Source organism: Diadema antillarum, unplaced genomic scaffold (assembly GCF_040938485.1).
Source record: "Diadema antillarum isolate AM-2024a unplaced genomic scaffold, OU_Dant_1.0 seq00000135_RagTag, whole genome shotgun sequence".
In the NCBI taxonomy this organism is placed as follows: domain Eukaryota; kingdom Metazoa; phylum Echinodermata; class Echinoidea; order Diadematoida; family Diadematidae; genus Diadema; species Diadema antillarum.
The window spans coordinates 1,033,954-1,055,482 of record NW_027271212.1 but is presented as its reverse complement, the minus strand read 5'-3'; the positions used below and the strand labels follow the sequence as shown (position 1 = coordinate 1,055,482).

General features: G+C 40.7%; 1 protein-coding gene across 2 annotated transcripts in view; it reads right to left on the bottom strand.

Moving 5' to 3' along the window:
- Positions 1–1,819: 1,819 nt before the first annotated feature.
- Positions 1,820–21,529, bottom strand: part of LOC139727528 (cytoplasmic protein NCK2-like) — a 41,378-nt gene continuing 21,668 nt past the window's right edge. The window contains exons 1-3 of one of the 2 annotated variants that reach the window (XM_071638501.1): positions 17,833–18,187; positions 3,914–4,872; positions 1,820–3,475 (exon numbers count right to left, since the gene is read on the bottom strand). In XM_071638501.1, the coding sequence (XP_071494602.1) occupies positions 3,272–3,475; positions 3,914–4,872; positions 17,833–17,881 (1,212 nt within the window). In that variant the 5' untranslated portion in view covers positions 17,882–18,187 and the 3' untranslated portion in view covers positions 1,820–3,271. Of the gene's footprint in view, positions 3,476–3,913; positions 4,873–17,832; positions 18,188–21,529 lie in introns of those variants that run through there. The other variant, XM_071638502.1, reaches the window with a different exon arrangement.

Sequence of the window (21,529 nt, the reverse complement as noted above, 5' to 3'; positions counted from 1 at the left end):
TGGGGAAACAAGTCATTACCATCATTGCTGTAGTAGCAGGATTATCCTGGATGTGATGGGTGTTATGACCTGACACCAATCCAATCCAGCCTTGCCCCTCACACAGAGACTCTGATCTAACCTGTAAACCAAGAGGATGTCGAGTTAAAGAGTACTTGATCTCTGTGGTATTGTAGTCTGATCGGCACAAAAGTGGGACAAGCCTCCCTTTGGATCTTAATCACCTTCCTACCATTCTACTGCTACAGCGAAAGATCCTATTTTTTCTTCTTCTTCTTCTTTTTGTCCACCATGAGTGGGTGTGGGGTTTTTCTTTGTCGCTCTACATTTAATTTCATATGCCTCTTTTTCATACCAAGACAGAAATTATAATTTTTGAGAAAAATTGTAAAGAGGATAAGCATGTCAACAGCACATAATCTCATTTGATCTGTTCACGGCTACATACCAAAGCAATTTGCAGTCATACCTGAACATGAACGCTGATTATGATTCTGCAGTCTACCGTGCTGTAGCAACAGTACAGCACAATGAGGAGACATTCCTGAACTAAAGAAAATGTTACTTGAAAAAAGAATTTCTTTTTCAATGGTGATTTGTGCTTGACACACTTGGATTGGAATCAACTTTAGCTTTAATGCCCAATTGTCGTTTTCTGTTCCGTCTCAATTCACAAGCTGGCAGCAAGGGATTTCCTGAAATATCATTGCCAAGATTTCTCCCCTTGTCTCTGTAGTGCCCAGCAACAGTGTCACTGAGGCCCTTTTTTTTTTGTGGCAAGCAAATCGAAATTTGGTCAATTAGTGCGCAATTCCACGCATGGGACGATTAAAAAAACCCGAAACCTTCTTCTCACTCTTCCTCATGAATCACGCAGGAGGCGTTGCGACAAGCATCAAATGTCAGCCCGTTGCCACGGTGACATGGGCCACATGATCCCATAATCGCTGCCGTAAATAGCGCCTGGGTGCATGGTTGTGTAAGAGAGGGATAATGCGCACACACAGACACACACACACACACACAAACACACACATACACCAAGAGATACCCCTTTCTTTCCTCAATCATTAATCATTCAGACTCGCAGTGCAGATCACTCTCATTCCAAAAGACACCGAGGAACCTCCACACGTACTACAAGCAATCCCTCAAGCCCCCCTTGGCATTCCACACACAAGGGCAAGTCTGGGAAGAAAATATCAGATTCAGTTTCGAGTAAATTAGATTTCAAATTTCCTGCATCACGACTTCCCACATGAGATGTTTGAGGTTTCTACTTCTTCTCGCTAAAACTGGACACCTCACGGACAGACATTGGTCATTTGGCACTGTGGGTCAGGAAAATGATTACAGTCAGAACCTAATTGCCTCTAATAGCCATGTGATGATTTCTGCAACCGCCACCGCTTACAAAGATAATTTGTAGGTGATATTTCCAAGTTCAAACACATACATTGCCTCTCATGAGACATTGAATGCTGGAGGCCAGAATACCATTATTGTACTTGATTACAACCCTTCTGGGAGTACTTAAGTAGAAACCACACAAAGGATTCACTCTCTCAAATTGGGTCTTTTCACGAGTTGGCAAAGACAATTTGCCAACAAATGGGTCAGCCACTGTGTATTGCTTGAATCAAACTTTCCTTCAAGCTCAAGTACACACTTTTCTCCAGTCTCTCATTACGAATAATTCATTTTCTAAAGAAAGACCACTGCTGCAGCTGTCTAAACCATCAGTGATAACAAAAACTACATCTGACACTATGGCATTGCTGCATCGTGCCAGTAAATTCAAAGGGGCTGGGTGGGGAGGGGAGGCTGCTGAATTGAACGTTTCCCCATGGCTGTGGAGTTGTCATCAGAGTAAACAAAGCATACAAAACTCTTCCCTCATTTGTCCCTGCAGTCAACTCTTCCAAAAACCAACTGTTGTGACAGTGCTCTGAAGTTTTCTCCCTAGCTGAACCCAGCACACAGTTATCAGTGCCTTGCATGCATGCTCCTAGGACCTCCCCTGAGTGACAAAGCCAAGTCTGCATGTTTCAAGGCTTCCACTCAAATAGGGATCTGAACATTTGCTTGGCTGGCTACACAAAAAAGTACCTGATGAGTCAATGACACTGCTTCTATCTCCTACAGCATTTTTAACATTACCACTGTGCCTCCATTCAGCCTTGCCAGCAAACAAAAACAGTTGCAGCTACTTTGACTGCTGCTGTTAGACTGTAGTCACTTATTCAGAACAGGCCTGAAATCATGTGCATAGTATCCTACAAAGTTGACACTCCTAGTCTTCTTTCAGGCCCTTGATTAAAAAAAAGGGAAAAAAATTCCAGCATTCCCTCGTGGTTTTGTTATATATGCACAATGGTGGCTGACAGAGTTGTATCTAACTGAAATCTTTGTCAAGACCATGATTTGTATCAATATTCACTGGTTTCTGGTGGAGAAAAACTGAAGTGAAGAATCTACGAAAGAAGACATACCAAACTTGGACAGGCAGGTCACTTACACGTTTTTGACCTTCGTAAGTTACGAATGAAATTACCCCTAGCTGTCCTGTACAATATGAATCATAAAAAAAGGATATAACCATACATCTTTATCATGTCAAAATCAAATCACGGTATTGAATTATCACATGTCTATATCTACTCTTTTATCATGCGTATCGAGACGAAGCCGACATGAATTGTATCCTACTGGGGTAGCAAGACTTATATTGCACCTTAATTTGAACAATCTCCTATGATACTCGGACCCTTTCTGCTCCATTCCGTCTTTACACTTATCCTCCTTATGAAATACCATTTCCTCTTGAGTTGTATTATCACCTATGTCCATCAACTTTTCCTTCGCAAAGACAGGGCTACCACCTACGCGAGATGTCATCTCAGGTTGACGCTTTCATAGCACAGAGACTCTGGAAATTCTGCACATATTCTCAGCCACATAAGGGCATCTCTGCATTCCTCCTGCATGTACTTTAGATCCAGCCACATTCTACATGAGTTCTGGATTTGTGGGCAGTTCATTGTCTACACTCATAGGAATGGCCAGACTCAAAATCCGACGGGGACGGGGCGCTGCCTATCCCACGGGGAGTACAGTTTGCAGGTTGGACTTGCACGGGCACCATTTCACGAGGGGGGCAGTTCCAAGATTCTGTTCCGTTGAAATGTTCCATTCCATTCTGATGCAGCAAAACTTTGCAACACTCCTGTGTGTTGTCACGCAGTTCGATCCTAGCCCATGGCTTTGTAGATTAATCTACGGGGATAGGACGTGTCAGATAGAGTTTCAGCATACCGTCGTCTGAGCTGAAGATTGGCGAGCGCTTGTAGTGGTCAACCAGTTCATCTAATGTATCAAACTTGCGCTGTCCGATGCAGTATTTCTTGTCCGTCTGCGTAACCTTGAAATGCTTCACTCTATCCGGGGCTTTGACCGATACAGCAAAATCTCCAGGCTGCAGAGAAAACAAGATATTTACATACTATCTCAGGTACATCCAAGAAAAAATAATATTAAATGAAATAATGTAATTACTGTGCTCAGTCTGGGTTCAGCACGAAACAAGCATTCTTCCATCTTCAATTAAACTACTTCCACAAAGAAGTTCCTAAACCTGGTAAAGTGGCTTTTCTTTTAAACTCATGCCAGGTCAGGGCTTAACATCTGCAATTTTATTTTGTGTTCTTTAATATTTTGTTTATTCCACAAAAGCACAGCTGATAGTTGTTAATCAAAAAAGTGCTCAAAAACTTCAACCTCCAAATCATCTTATCAAAAAGCAGACAATACCGGCATTCTTTAATGAATGAATGGGCTGATGGATAGAGATTTTGTCACTAAGATTGTTTGATTTTTCTCAAATCAGTTGTTTTTACCGACGAAAGAGACTTACCATTGTTTCACTTTCTCGAATAAGGAAGAGACCGCTCTCTCCCTGGCAGTGGAGCACCTTCTCTGACTCCTGCCGCGTTATCCTTCCATGAAACCAGTCCCTGTCGTAGAGCCCCACCGGTGGGACGATGTTGTTGTCTCGCGGCAGGTCGGGTGGCTTTGGCACGGCATCCTCGATGAACATCTGCTTAAAGACGGGGGCGGCATTGGGCACCACTTCCACATAATTGCGGGGCACTAGTCCTATGTGCCCGAGCTTGTTGCGAGCCTTCCACCAGTCGACGTCGTCCGAGGAATTTGTAATGATATCCAGAGCCTCACCACTGTCAAAGTTCAATTCCTCATCATTGCGCCCTTTGAAGGCGTACAGAGTCCTAACACCTTGAACAAAGTCCTCTGGCACATAGCCCTCCTCACCCTTGGAACTACCTAATGAGATCTGACTGTTGGGCAAGCTTGTGTCTTTCTCGCTCACATAGTTTGACGGGAACCACCCGCTTTCACCGTTGCACTCACCGCGCCACCAGCCATCGCCGGACTTCTCTAGCACATTAACCATGTCCCCCTTGTTCAGGTTGAGTTCGTCATCCTGAGCTGCCTTGTACTGAAAAATGACCTGCGCTAGCTGCGAAAACGAGTTATCACCGGGGTGGACCGCGTTGTGCGGCTGCAAGTTCTCCGCGGGGGTCTGCGGCATGGGCGGATTGGTCGGCCGGCCGCCGCGCTTCCCCGATATGCCCTTGCGGATTCGCTCCACAAAGCCCAGCTTGTCCCTCTTCACGTAATTTGAGGGGACGTAGCCACACTGGCAATTGCCAGTCAGTTTCTTGACCTTCCACCACGATCGGGAGTCATCGATGAGTCGGAGCTTCTCGTTGCGTTTGATGCTGAGCTCCTCGTCCTGCTTGGAGTCATAGTCCCACTTGGCGACTACCAGCACGACCTCCTCCTCCGTCATCTCTGCAATGAGATAAAAATCAGACACTTCTATCAAAATCAGCCGTCCTATAGTAAGAGCATTATACCACTACACATACACTGAATGTCAAAGTGACTGTCAACTTTTTATGTATGTATTCCTGTAATCATTTAATTTCACATACACAGTATGCTGGGTTTGAATTCAGCTTGTGCAGAATCTACTATTATGTCCAAGATCACTTTTTGGGGGCAAGACTGCTCATAATGTATTCTTTGATATGCAACATCTGATGAACTACAGCTAACGGTTTGTTGAGATCAGGGGAGGAAATGAATGACATCAAAAGAAAGAACAGTCTCCATTGACTCCACACATATATTGTGTTCAATGTACTGCAACAGCAGTCTGTACGTAGTAATTCAGTGACAGAGAATCAATCTGAAACATAATTCTGTGGGGTGGGGGGAGAACTCTGTGTGCTTGGCATCAAATACAACCTGGTAACAGCTGACAAACATCCTCCATTCCAGCCAACAAAGCATACTAGTGAACATGTACAGGATTATGGCTAGCAGTATGCCAGGCTTGTGCCACCACAGGTTGCCAACCATCACAAATTCATGCGGTTCCTCTTAGCATCTTTGCCCAGGGAACAAACAAGACTTATGAAATATGGATTGTACCAGGCTGTCAACACTCCCCTGATAAATGAAAAGGGAGTAGAGCGACTTGAGTGACAGCGAGGTGTATTATATCTACACACTGTGAGCAGCTTTCATAAGGCATCATTGTCTCTACTTATCTTGGTGTGCATGTAATTGCAAATGAATGGTACACCTATAAAGTGTCTTGCACCCGTTGCATACAGTGTATGTGAGAGGAGCTTCCATGAACATCACTCAAAAAATGTTCTTGGCTTGGGTCGAGGTAAACTGGCTTAAAACTGAAGCCACTTTGAATTTTGTTGGAAACAATGAAGATTTAATTCCTTAAAATACCTCTTCTGTCTGAGGAACAGTAGAGGGGAGTCACTTACTGAACTGAATAAATGAATGACTGAATTCTTGTCCCCTTCAGTATCCCAGAGATCAATGTTATAGCGGCACTGGTACTACAGTATGAACGTAACTAATGACTAGTAAAAATCATTACAAAAGATGTGGCAAAAAACCACAGCAATGTAGCTTCTGGGACCTGATTTGACTTAGTTTTTATGCTGCTAACATGTTCATTGCTCTGACAGTGACATGTGTCATGCATCGACATAAGTCTCTAAAAATCTGCCACAACCATGCATAATAAACAGAAAGAAGCTCTAGATATTTATACCCTGCTACAGAATTAAGACACATACATTGTAGACACACACAGCCAATTTTTGTGACATTGCTACTTATTGTTAGTTCTCCTCTAGACGTTATCTGCTATTTAAACACTCACAGACCCTCTCTTAAATACCAATGGCAATACCACAGGTAATAACAAAGTTAATCACCGCAGAGAGAACGCAAATATGATGGGCTTTGTAAGGCAATCTATCTGCAGAAATTAGTTATCTACAAGTGTACAACAAGTGGCATTTATGTCTCTCTCTGCATATGACTCAAGACATGACTAAGGATGCCACTATTTCAAGCTGTAATCAATGCTGCAATGACACCGGTACTACAGTCGTGCCAGCGAATAATCCCCCATTCCTTTGTGCACGCCATTAATTTGCGCGTATGTAAGCCAGTGTGAATGACATTCATCTCCTAGCTAAGGGATGAATCATATATTGTGCACCTGTAACAATATATCTGCCTTTCCAGGGAAGAAGACACACAAATTCCTACAATGTGAGAAGGGATGGGTGTAATGCATGGTATCACCTGAAGTAAATCATGCACTATGACTGTTCCTCAAAGTATCAAAGGGGGTGTATGGCACTTGTCTTTTCTGAGAGCCGATGCTTAAAATTCACACCAAAGGTGTATATAAGAAATGAAGATACATTGTAGGAGACAAGATAAACACACACACACACAAAAAAAAAAAAACACACACACCCACACACTCACACAAACACACAGAAAGAAGACAAGTATAAACTAGAAATGTCGCTACAGCGACTGGTTATACCCCCGTCAAACAACATTTCATAAGCTTTGGTCAAAACAACATTTGATAAGCTTTGGTCAAAAAACTGAGGAAGTAGTTAAATCCGCAAGATCTTTCCTTGATCTTCTGCCATTAATATGCCGTTACCATGGCAACGTACTTTCGGGTACTGTCAAAAAATGCGTCTTGCACATCTACAACCAAAGGCACACGTCTGTACCAAGTTTCATGGAAATTGGGCAAAAACTGAGGAAGTAGTTTGCAACACAAAATTTTCCATCATTTTGGCTCATAATATGTGAGCTGTTACCATGGCAACATACTTTTTGTCACTGTCAAGAAATGTGTCATGCTGACCTATATCCTAAGACAAACATTCAATATGAATTCCATGAGAATTGGAAGAACACTGATGAAGCAGTTTTGCCATGAAGCATTTTGCCCTATATTTTACCAATAACATGCCGTTACCATGGCAACGCACTTTTTGCCACTGCGGAAATATGTGTCTTGCACATTAACATATTCAGATGAACATCTGTACCTAATTTCATAAAAATTGATCAAAAACTGTGGGAGGAGTTCGCGACGCAAGATTTGTACCCATTTTTGCCCATAATATGCCGTTACCATGGCAACGTACTTTTGGGTACTGTCAAAAAATATGTCTTGCACATCTACAACCCAAGGCACACATCTGTGCCAAGTTTTATGGGAATCGGTTGAAAACTGAGGAAGTAGTTCGCGACGCAAGATTTGTACCCATTTTTGCCCATAATATGCCGTTACCATGGCAACGTACTTTTGGGTACTGTCAAAAAATACGTCTTGCACATCTACAACCCAAGGCACACATCTGTGCCAAGTTTAATGGGAATCGGTTGAAAACCGAGGAAGTAGTTCGCGACGCAAGATTTGCAACGGACCGACCGCCCGCCCGACCGCCCGACCGCCCGACCGCCCGACCGACCGCCCGACCGACCGCCCGACCGACCGCCCGACCGACCGTCCGCTGATTCCTATATACCCCCTTCAAACTTCGTTTGGCGGGGGTATAAACATCTTCCCATCTTATGGGAAAGCCTAGAAACTTTGGGGATACTGTAAAAGTGGATATTTTCGCGCGACTAATTTTTCGCGCTTGGCCGCGTCAGAAGAGTTTCACATGTTTTTAATTCCATGGAATCAAGACGTCATGCACAGGAACATACGGCGAGCAAAAATATTCGCGTGCTTTTATTTTCGTGCTAGTGTTTGGTTGCGCAAAATGCGTGAAAATTTCAACACCGCAAAAATTTCCACTTTTACAGTAGAGTGGAGAGGAATATCATAACTTGTCCATCCATTAAGAAGCAATCAACAATTAAGATGTAAATATTTCAACTATTTACATGTGTACAGTATACAGTGCAGATGCCATTGTGTTCTATTATGACCAAGTTTTACCAGGGGAATACTGTAAACAATGTACGTGAGAGAGTCCACCACACAAGTTTCCACTGCACTGTAGAAAGGCATGCTTCACAACTGGCCATTTAAATGAGGATACCACAATTCACCTATCAACTTTCTCATTCCATTCCCCTAATGACATTAATTCATAATATAAAAATAGTATCACAGTATCTGTGTAAAAGTTTTTACAAAATTCATATGCAAAAGATTACAAAGCCAAAGAATCCACACACAGGGCCAGGCATCAAAGGCTGTGTTGGTCTAACTTGAGAGAGAGAATCACGTTCAAAACGCGTTTGGAATGGTGTTTGCGAACGTGGTTTGAAACACGATTCTCGAAGTGCCGCATTTATCCAACTATCATACAATCGCGATTCGAGTGGTGTCACTGCGCAGCTGCTTTGCGCCGTTTGACCCGGGAAGTAAAGGTCAACTGCATACCACCAAACATGCCTCATCAGTCACACAAAAATAATGGGTAGAGAGCACAACCAGAAACAGGTGGGATTTGACCTTAAGATATACGTAAACACGTTTCAAAACGGCATTGTGTTTATCTACTCACAAAATGGCGATCGTGGTCTCAAAACGCCCTTTGAAAGGCGTTCAAAACAACATTCAGGATCGTGATTCTGCCTCAGAATTTTTTTAGATCAACGCAGCCAAAGTGTTTTGTACAACACATAAATACTGAAAATAATACGTATAAGTGCTTTCTTCGTCGAGAGAATATCATCGATGTCCACTTATTTTGTCAAAAAAGAAGAATCTTTAAAGTTTTGGTGCATCCATCACTAGATAAAAACGTTACACAGAAATGTTCAGTGTACAACATTCTGCACCCTCACATCATTCTATTGAAAAGAGATACATGTACAAGGTAAAGCATTCCGATTCACAGCAGTCATGTAGTAAACATAGACTGGAGATATAGACTGGAGATTGAGACATTGTAAAGGCAAATCTGCAGTTACTATCACACATCAGTCACGTTAACACACATTAAAATCACCCGCCATTTTGAGTACGGTATCACATACATATCATATGTCTTTTACAACGGTCAGATATCAGTAAGCCCTCTCCTAATGACTATACTTGCCGTTTATGTCGAACATTCTGCTGTGCTAATGGAAGCACTTGACAATTAAACAACCATCCTTCACGGAAGTTGTCACAACCAGAATGTCAGAAACAAACTAGCGAAATGAGGATTAGAAAGTAGAAGTACTTGAACGAAGAAGTCAGCGGATTCCCCGTTCAGGAAGTGACGTCATCGAGTGGTCAGTCCAAGCTTTCCGATGTTCTTCACAATGAAGCAAACTAAAGAAGCTGTAGTCCATACACAAAAGTGACATGAGGGGCACAGAAGTCTTTCAACACATGCTATTTCCTGTACTAAACATCCACCAGGTACTGCTCTGACATTTCAGGCCGGCAGGAACATAAGTATCAAACAAACAAAAGAAGGCAAAATACTTCCAAAAGGCGACGAAAGAGATTAGAAATCTCACAACCAGGGGCTCACTTCACTATATGGAAGGCACAAAGTAAAGGGAATTGGCCTTCCTATTGTACCAGGGTACATGTACGTAAACTCAGTGTCTAACTCCCTGGTTACGGAACAGGTTCACAGGGAGTGGAAAGCCAGATCTTGTTCATCCCTTGCTACAATGTACCTCATGGGATTAGCAGGCGGAGTTCACTCTCTCCAGAACTTGGCCAGTAGCAACATCACGCACATCATAACTGCCAGTGATTTCAACAGAGTTGTCCACGCCTTGTAGAGGCTCCGGCTACATAACTCACTCCTACTCCATGGAATTCCACATCACTGCAGCAGACGAGTGATGCATCCCTATGTTTAAAGGGTTAACTCTCCAAAAACTGACACTTTTACACAACCGACAACACGGGCAATTTTGCAACAATGAGCACATGGAGTGAGCTCATTCAGATGTGTGTAATGTGGTGTACGTACTTCAAGTGCACCCCCTTGGCTTGGTGAAGCACATTCACTGCAGTTCACCAAGTCAATGCCACTGTGCAAGATCTCCCCCTCTCTCTTTCTAACTCTCTTTTTCGTTCTCTCTCTCTCCTCTTCTCTTTTTGCTCTCTATTTCATCTTTCACTTTCCCTCTCATACACACACGCATACATGTACACATACACAACCCGATGCTTTTGCAGCGCTGCAGCGCAATTAGCGCAACAGCTTATTGCGTACGATGGAAATGTGTCACTGTGGCATATCAGTTCTAACGCCAGCCTGAGCCGATCATTTCCCTCAGGGTGGGGGGCAGAACGAGGGTGGGGGGGGGGGGGGGTAGGAAGCAGGCAGGTGGCGTCCAGCTATTGAGGAAGTGGCCCATGTGTAGCATGTGTCTGCCAATCAGTGTTTTCTTCTCACAATACACAGCCGTGCAATTTTCACATGCCCCACTTGTCCAGCCAATACTTACAACAACTGTACAGCTGTACTTTGTAAAAGAAGCTACAGCTGTATTCTATGACAAATTTCCCTCGGCCCCTTGTGAAATGTCCTCTGACCTTGTAAAATCAATGTGAACATTATCTGCAGAGCACCACAAACCCACTTGCCAGGGGCAACTGAACCTAAATTGTAGGACAAGTAAAATGAATTGGCAATTGCCTGTTCAAAATATGGAACCCTTGTCACAGTACTCCTCAAGACCCCCTTTTGGGGCAAGTGAGAGAAATATTTTATTTATAAATCAAAATTGAATCTTTCTATGTAATTTAGGCCTATAAACTTTCTTCTTTTTGCCATGTCCTGAAATGTGGGCCCCTCGTTAAACTTGCTTTCAATCATTCATTCCTAGATACTGACAACCATTCATAAAGTTTAAAAGAGTCAAGCTCTTCTTGAATGCCGGTTAAGTGCTTCCGTGAATGCTAGGTGCACTGAATACAATCAATCACTATATTAAACACAACCCATCATTCATTGCACATGCTACAGCCTGACTATTACCAAAGTTCTGTAAGTTCCATGTCACACAAATACAGAAGCACACATACATTGTACCAAGAGCAAACAAGTCCCACGGTCTATAGTTGTTATGATATCATACATTGTACAGGTTGTTTATAAGCTTTCAAAACCTCAGAAGTAAACACGGCGAGACCAGGATGGGTCTTTTCAAAGGTCTTTGCAAAGTAAACATGCGAGGCTTCGACAGTGGGCGATGGGGATTCCCAAATTTATCAACCACAAATACAATGACAATAATATTATACATATGTGCACATTCACACACAGTTGAAATACACCATCTCATTTTCTCTGTAACAACCCTACATAATGGTAAATGTATCATGGTAATCTTTGACGAACATCATACAGAACTTTGTAATTCATAAAAAAACCCACAAAAATCGATAATAAAAGGACTATGTGTTGGGGGATCACCACAGCACATAATTGTGTGGACACGACGGTGTTCAGGCCACCTGAAAGCGCAAGCCAACGTTCTCAGCAACTCCTGTCGACACCAGAGTAAAACCATTTAAGATTTCAGTCGACGGTGAGTACGAGTCGACAGATGCGGTGACGTCATTATCGTTGTGCGAAATACGTACATGCTCCGCATGCTCCTGTCATCACTCCTTTTCACTATCTGGGAGGACATGAAACCTTGGAGGACGTGTTCTCGATTCTGGCGGTGGACGTGCCAGAGAATCGGGAGCATGCGCACCATTATGAAATGACATCATCACATCGAAGTCCACGTACTGGACGCGAAATCTAAAAGTCCCTACTGTGCTCTACAGAGGCAGCTCACTAATGACTCCTGGCAAAGGAGATGTTTTTTCTATACATAACTTTCACTCAGAGTGGGGAATTCTTATGTTTGGTAATCCATGGCATAATATGGTATACCTGGTGTTGAAGCTACAAGTAACACTAACAGCTACTGTATAGTGGGAGGGGTGAGCCCAAAAGGAGAAGAACACCTCAGCTGCTCTATAGAGAATACTGTAAAACAAGGAATGATCGCGTGCATTTTAATTTCGCGAATTTCGCGAGCGCCAAGATTCGCGAAATTAAAATGCACGCGAAAAAAGCCGTCGGCTCCAATTCGCGAAAAATTTATGCCACAAATATATGCCACAAATATATCATGTTTTACAGAAGTGTCTTTGGTACTGGTACATGTACCTGTACAGTTGTACTGTGTCAGGGCTGCTTACATTTACACACCAAAATCTGATAAGGTTCCAATATTTAGCAATGAGGAAAATGCTGATATTACATGTATTTCTGCTGGCAAAAGTTAATCCCAAATCTGGGGTGCTTTGTTTGTTTGTTTGTTTATTGTTTGTTTGTTTGTTTGTTTGTTTGTTTGTTTGTTTGTTTAAAGAGAAAGCATTCTGTGCAAAATCAGGTAGACTTGGCAGCTCTGCTCAAAGCATATTTGGGTGTTAAGAAAGACGTCAACAGGACAAGTCTGATTTCCTGAAAACCCTCATACTGTGAGTCAGGTGTGAACACACTCAGTCTCTGTGATCATACCCCTTCGACTGACTTTAAAGGCCCTCTTGCTGTTACTGGGGGCACATCAGTGCCAGGGCTTATTGAGATCTGCGGGTTTGATCACTACAGGCAACTCCCATCACAACACAGTCCTCAGGACAGGCAGGTTTCTTTCATTACAGTACATCGAAATTTTGCTACAGTTGAACAAATTAAGTATTATGAAGATATGTACAAGATAAATGATTATGAAACCTGATTTTTTTACTTTGTTGTATTGAACAGAATTTTGTTATAACCATGTTAAACTGTGTTTGTTATAACAGGAGTGCACAGTATTTTATGAGCCAGGAGAAAAATCTACCCACATACTGTACCACTCCTGCTGAATAATTCAGTAGCTAAATAATTCACTTCCACCATGGAATTGTTCGATTCCTCCCATCAGCCATCAATATACAAATGATGCACAGGTCTGAGTGCATCAGTAGGAATTGTGTGTATAACGCACGTACAGGTAACTATGTACTGTTTATCCCATGACTGGATTCCATAGTTACCGCACGTATTGTACACTATTCCTACTGACGCACAGAAAGACATGCACTAGCTATAGTTTGTAGAATAGGGGACAATTTTTTCCCCAGAAATCCATATTTTTTAAAATCATGTAACCTGATGGCAAATCTACTGGAGGCATTTCCTTTTGGCTCTGTAGACAAAACCATGCATCCAGTACTTCCAGCCTCACATCCAGTAATTACTGGATGCATGGTTAGCCAGCCAACAGGCGTTTCCTAATGAGCGCACGATGCTTGTTCGGTGCGCCAACTTTTGCTACAAGTGCATGAAAACGTGTTCAAAGTGGCTATCATCAGTGAGGTAACATGCAGCCAGTAAAAATCAACACTCAGCTCTCAACAAATGAGATTGCATACCGGTAGTTTTCTTGACCTGTTCTAATGTAAACTGAATATGCTAAGCTTTTTTTTTTTTTTTTTTTTTTGAACAGGGCTCTGATTGTCTGTTATCTTCGCTGCTGACACTTATAGTATAATTTGGTAATTTAAAGGCATTTAAAGTTCCAAACAGTTTGGATGAGTCTCCAAAGGCCCCCTCTCTGAGGCTTGCCACACAATATACATTTTGTATGCCATAATGTATAACAACATTTTTAGCAAAACTACTGTATTCTGCAACTACACTGTACAGTAGTCACAGTGGACCCACATCACTACTCCAGCAAGTGCTAAATTATGAATTTTTCCTTCCCCTTTTAAAGTGGAAACTGTACAGGGAATAATAGTTTCATGGAAAGCTTTCAAGAGCATTGAACATTCATACAAAGTTACTGTGACAACCCCATATTGTACAACCGTAGATAGCTTGCTGGAAGCTCTCCCAATGAACAACACCAAGCGTATGAAATGCATGATTTGATGTACCTTTCAATGTCTGGTATATACAGACATACAGTACATCGCCTCAACAAAACGCTATGAACCAAGGATGCCCCACTGGAACAGCATTTCACAGGCTATGAACTCAGTACACTGTATTCAACAGTAAACAGCAACCTTGTCAGCCATTATGGATACGTACAACTGTACAAACATGCTGCATCATTCATGTCACAAGCATGCAGGTGTGTGCACAGTGCTTATGCACAGATGTGTTCATCCAATATGAGCTGTTTCAATATGAGTTGTGTAGCTGGCCTTTTAAGTTGGTTAATGCATCAGAGAAGACATGGTAAGGTGGTGTTACATGTGTTCCTTATCCCGCATGTCAAAACAAACCACACAAAACAGTATGAACACAAACATTAACGCAATATCAAGCAAATGCATCCTTTTTTACCATGCCTGCTTGTAAAGCTGTTATCTAGACAAACAAAAACTGGTTTCCCTTGCATGGAAGAACACCACTGGGGTTAGATGAAAACCTTCGAGCTCCAAACAAACAGCATGACAGCAGCAAAATTAGGGGAAACGGGCAGACATCAATCCTGGAACTGACGTAGACAGCCCACTGATAACAAGTTCACAGTCCTGGCTGAGCTTACACTGTAGATATTAGTTTCAAGGAAATCGACTCACTTTTTACGAAATTACACCTTACAGTGAATTATGATAAGAACTATCATTTACAATACAAAGTACACATAAAACTTAAGTGTAATTTAAATGCAGAGAAATACTGAAATGTTTCACAGTGTGAATAAAAAGGGTAGAATATTAGCATGACATAAACCACAAGACAGGACAGTATTCTCCAGAGGCAATATTTTCCACTTGTCAGAAATATGCATGTGAACACAAAGGCAGTGCATACATATTTGTATGACGGCACTGCAATATCTCCATCATCTGTGTACCATTTTTATCAGTTCATTGCAGACGTGACTCACACAATGCCCATCTGAGGAGATCCAAACTTTTACATTTAAAAAAATAAAATAACATAAAACTGAACAGATGAAAGAAAAGTAATCTTTTTTCTTCTTCCAGATTGAGAGAACGGTGCTTCAGTAGGGAAAATTCACACATTTTAATTTGATATCTTAATTGTCCTTGATTTTTTTTCTACAACACTGGTCTTTATGCCATGTGACAAATCAAATTCAGTTATCATTAAAATATTACATATCATTTCACTATAAACTGAGGTTAAAGATATTGTACTTTGCTTTGAAAAAAAAAAAAACCAACCTCATGAAGATTTGGTGATCATACACATGTACAACTCAAAGGGGCAATCATGAGATCAAACATCTGCAAGTACTGTAGATAAAACAACAACAACAAAAATAATATTTTTGATGTGCAATATTCTTGAATGCTCCAAAGCAAACTATACCGTACGGCAATGATCTGAAGAAAAATAGAGAAATTTGATAGTCGCTTAAATTAACCCCCCCCCCCCCCAAAAAAAAAAAAAAAATCCAATCAATCAAGCAGTACAATGTGTACATGTACAATGCAAGTAGTAGACTTTATCATTGGTACCTACCTTGTACATTAGTAGCCCTATAATGATAAATCAACACTATTCAAAAAACAAGATTAATTTTGATTTATATGCAAATTAGATAATTCCTTTATCGTGTTGTTGCTATGAGTTAAAGGTATAAAATGTCATTTCGATTTCCCTTGCCATCTACAATGTGAAAGCAATAAGTAACATGCTCATTCATTCTACTAAAAATGTGAAAATATATGTGAAATTTTCTTTCACTTTACTATTCATATTGATTTACTTATACTGTGATACGGGGAACAGTTGTAGCCTTTTTTATTAAATACTGATGGTACATCATAGATTTAACCAATGCACTTCAAAAATTGTAACTTTTGAACAGAAGGTCCCGGATTTCTCAAACTCCATTAACGTTTTCTACTATAAACATTCTACACGTACTAATTCACTGAATCGATACATCATTTGGGTGAACTCACCTTTAATAGGGTGAGCCATTAATAGGCACACGAAACAAACACACCAAAACATAGCTCAAAACCAAGGTATAAACATACATACAACATGTGATGACTAATATTTGTAGTGGCGATGATTGTTTTTGATAATGCAACTCAAGGACAAGCACATTTTACCTGTATATCAAACATGCACAAAATGATTACATTATGCCTCTATTGAGACAACTATGAAATGAAACTACACTGTAACAGTACCATGATAATGTACAATGTAAAAGAAAGGTCTCTTGTGATTTCACAGAATGATCTTTAATATTTCGAGACAATGATAAGTCTGCTAGATATGCCATAAATTTATCACTGCGTCTACACTGTAAATCTGCTCCCTTAAAGGAGACCTCCGGATGATTAATTCAGACTTAAACATGAACAACTATAAATCATTTTATCTATCCACTGAGTACAGAGTTTCAGAACTTAAGTGATTTGGATGAGGAATAAGAATGTTTTCAAAATTTATAACAAATTGCAATGAACAAGAATGATGACATGGGAGCCTTATCATAACAATGCATAAGTTGGGACTCAAGGAAGCAGAACAAAAGAAGAAGGCATGCATAGATTCTATGCAGGTGAACTTGTTTGCATGCGGTATTGTAATGGAATTACACTGGTACATTTCTGAAATACAATGTATGTGAGCCTCCTGTGTCATCAACACTGTTCAGTGTAATTAGTTTAAGATTTATGTAATACATGATATAAAATTATGAAAATTGTCTGGAATGCCCTTTAAACAGCCCCCTCCCCCACCACTAGTCATGCCACACACATTGCTCACTTAGTAACCAAACATGATATGTACATTACATCAATCATCACAATGGATGCCTGTTATGACATATCATTCATATGGGTGAAGGCCAACAAGAACTCATGCCAAGGAGTGACAATCATGGTATTCATTCCTAGAAACAATCAAGCTCAACAATGCCATGGAACATTCTATAACTATTTCAGTCAAGCACTGCCAATGACCACTCAACTTCACTTGAAACCTCACAATGGAAATTGCAGTTTAGACTGAGATAGTTTTACAAAGCAATTACAACTTGTATAGGTCCTACTCAACACTGAATGGAAACGAAACACATCACACAGACTAATGACCGATGCGCTGTCTCTCGTTCTGTGCTTCTGATGTAAAGGTATTGATCCCTTTGGCTTGCCTGAAATAAACTATACGGAATATTTTGAAAGTTTGTTTTGTTTTGGTTTTGTTCTCAGATTCGTCTCTACCAGTAAAGTTGCTTCAAATTAATCTATAAAAACATAAGTATGGGTCTGGTCTAAAGGCTAGCCCACTAGTAGCCGAGCATTAAACAATATAAAAAGCACCTCAGATATTTTCACCTGTGTTGTCACAACAGAACAATCACATGATTAAAATCTGGCTACCAACCACCAGCATCCAATTATCTTTGTGCAGCAAAGTTGTATCTCACCTCGCCTCAAAAAATCAAAGAGAGCTCCTGTGTATCCCGATGCTGGCATGGTGATCAAATTAACAGGAGCACGCTGTTGTCAAAATCACAACAATTTCGACCCGTGTGCTTCTGCTGCAAAATGCGCAGACCTTTTTATAGTGGTACGTACAGTACTAACTCTTCAGAACCAAATCAGAGAAATGTCCTGTTCATTCCCACACACAATGCACTAAACTTGAGAGAAGAGGCAAAAACTGGAAGACAGACGGCTGAAATCTGTACACATCACACATAACGGACCACTGCGTCCAGTCTAGGGAGCATTGTGTGAACAGTAGCAGACCATCAAATTATATCCTGTTTCTGCACTGTGAGTTCTTTATATCTGGATTGGCCCAGCAATGTGGAGTGCAAGTTTTTTTTGTGTGTGTGTGTGTTTTTTTTTTTTCCATTACCGTCATTCTTCCGGGCACACAATGGATCTTGATGACCTTGCCTAGTTTCATTTTGCTTTTCTCCTATCTCTCCTTCTGGTATCCTCCCCTCTGATATAAAAATACCCTTTCCTGTATTTAGAGAAAATGACATCATCCTCTGTTGGCTCCAGGTTACCCAATAAGAAAAAAGGGAAGATACTTTTACTTTCTAGGGTTGTGGCCTCTTCAGAGTAGAAGACATGTCAGAGATTGGTTGTCTTTGTTTTTTTACCACAGCAAACAGGGTCAAGCTCACACAACAACAACTAAATCATTGTCAGTGGGGAGGCAAAGGACAAACAATTGGCATCAAATAACAAGGATTTTAGAAAACAAAGAGATTAGACTAGTTTGGAACTCAAGTTTCTGCTACGCAAAGGCAGGTGCAATTGTCCTTAAAATCATAAGCCACCCTTTACAGGTGCTGGATATCAGTGTTGAATGTTGATGGTGATCTCAAAGAAGATGACAGCTCACACCATGCTGTTTTCTGCTGAATACTGTATACGCTGTTATTTTCGCGTACAGATATTATCGCAAATGACAAGGCCATAGACATTTTCGCGAGATGTTGTTTTCGCGAATTGACGCCGACGCTTGAGTTAATGCACTATTAACAGGGCGCATGGAGACATTTTCGCGTGTACACTGTAGTTAAATTCGTGATCCAACTGTGATTCGCGAAAATTAAACCCTCGCGAAAATAACAGCTTATACATTATTTGGATTAACTGCCTATCATACGCACGTATCAGGGCAATTTACCCCAGGAGGACATTATTACCCCCCCCCCCCCCCCCGACTAAATACTGGTTAGTGATATAAAGATTAGAGTAAGAATTAGGGTTAGGGTTAACAGGTTTAGGGTTATGACTTTGGGCTAGGGTTAGGATTAGGGTTTGGGTCAGGGGAAGGGTCTGGGGTAATTGCCCTCGAGACCCCATATGAAATCATATATCACGTGCCTGCAGTTTTGTACAAAAGTGCAACCCACAAGAAATTCACACAGGTATACAAATGATGCACACGACAGAGTGGATCGGTGAGAATTTGATGCAAGAGTTTAACTTTGGAACTGTTTAAACCCACGAGCACAGCGAGTGGGTTTTAGACTGTTCTAAACTTAAACGAGAGCATCCATTTCTCACTGATCCACAAAATAGGCCTGTGCATCATTTGTGTTATAAAATGGGCCCGTAAATTCATGAAATACAACTACATAAGTGTACTGTATTTTCCCCATCATGCGTCTGGTACACCTGCAACACTATACAAGACTTGAGCCATGCGTTCGGATTTTACCGGATGCATGGCCATGCATTCGGATTTTACCGGACGTATGGCCCAGTGTGGATCAGTAAAAATCAATGCATGACAATTGACCAATCAGACTGCAGAGATCCTTAAGCCCATTTTATAATATTCCATGAACTTGCTGGAGAGCAGAGCAGAAAATATCCGGGTACCATCATGCAATCCAGTTACACCAGATTAAATGTTGGTGAGTCATCTTGCTAGCCATTCAATAATAGTCATGATCACATGACTTATATCTGTATCCTCAATTAGTCCATGTTGATTTGTATACAAAAGTCGAGGGGGGCCTTGGAGGCTCCCCTCGACATTTCACGCGATGTACAATGTATCGCCATCGCAAAAAGCTATCGCCGTGATGTTTCACAACTTTTTTCATTCGAGTCTCCCACATCTTTTGACAACAAATTTGTGACGCCTGGGCACGCAGTTCTGAAGTTACGCATAAATATGTACATGCATGTCGGACCCCAAAATGCTCAAAAATGTTAATTCTTGTACAATTTCAATGCAAAAAAATTCATAAAAGCATGATTTGGGAGTTTTATTGATTAAAATCAATTAATTACATATTTTCACATTCGGAACAATGTCGCGGACAAATTTCATCGAAGAAACAATGAAAAACAAAAAGTTGAAAAATATGGAAATACATAAGATATTAAAAAAACAATAAAATACTTAAGAGATTTTTCTGATGGCACAATTTTTTTCATCTACATTTGCTAAGGACACTAGAAAGAATATTTACACAAAAAATGTGCCAGTTTTTAGCTTTACTTAGTAATTTATAGCAAATTATCTGCTATTCATGCATCATAATGCATAAATTAGCATAATATATCATAAAAGTTTTTTAAAAAAATCAATTTTACAGTGATTTACGGTGTAAATTACATCACAGGCAAAGTGTGTGCTAATTTTTGTCACCATTGCACATCGATGGCCGAGATTTGGGGGGGGGGGGGGGGCCCTGGGGGTACAATGTACTTGTTGAATCACTAACCAGAGGAATGATTTTACAACATAAAAAGTTGAGGTAATGAAAACTCACCTGTATGATGGGAAGGACTGCACAGTTAATTTCACTGTATTATATAGTGAAAACATGTTTAAACACATCATTCCCATGTTACTTAAAAATTTTGACACATTGTTTTACGATTGTAAATCCAGTGTGTACTTGCAGACGTGTCTGAAGAAGATACAATCTTCTTCTTTCTTTTTTCCTGTGCAATTGAAAAATGTGTTTGTGAAGTGGCATGTGAGACTGGACTAATGCACTGCATGTCATAGTTAAAACCGTAAGTATACATTCTACGTGTATGTAGCTTGTATTTACTGATATTCATTTTTATACAGACTTCCTGGTATAATACAAGTGGCTCTGACATTTGGATGCAACATGTTATGGTTTGGAGTGAAAATCCATACAAATATAGGAAGCCATGTACTTTATCATTGATGTGTTTACTTGAAACGCAACTTCCGATTTGAGAAAAGAAAGTGAAATTTAATCAGAGAGAATGACACTCTGCCAGACTAAGATGACCACAGTATTAAAGTTGTTTGTGATGCCAGACTGGATGTTGAATCAATGGTGATATACAACATGTACAGTATCTTGATTTCTCACTGTTATTGTAATGGATTTCCTCCAAGCACTGCACAGCATTTTATTTATTAAAGTTATCAATACCTTGAACATGATGTGATTAATTGGTTCACAATATTATATACACTGTACATGTTCATAAACAATCCTGATTTCGGGCACATTCTCATTCCCACATTTTGACACAGTAAAATTTGTACAGTTTGACCCTTCCTATAATACACAATTTAACAAAAAATTTCACTGAAATCAAGAGACGGGTATTAAAAGTTCAGATGTGGTATGGTTTTTCTTCAGTTTGTCTCCCTCT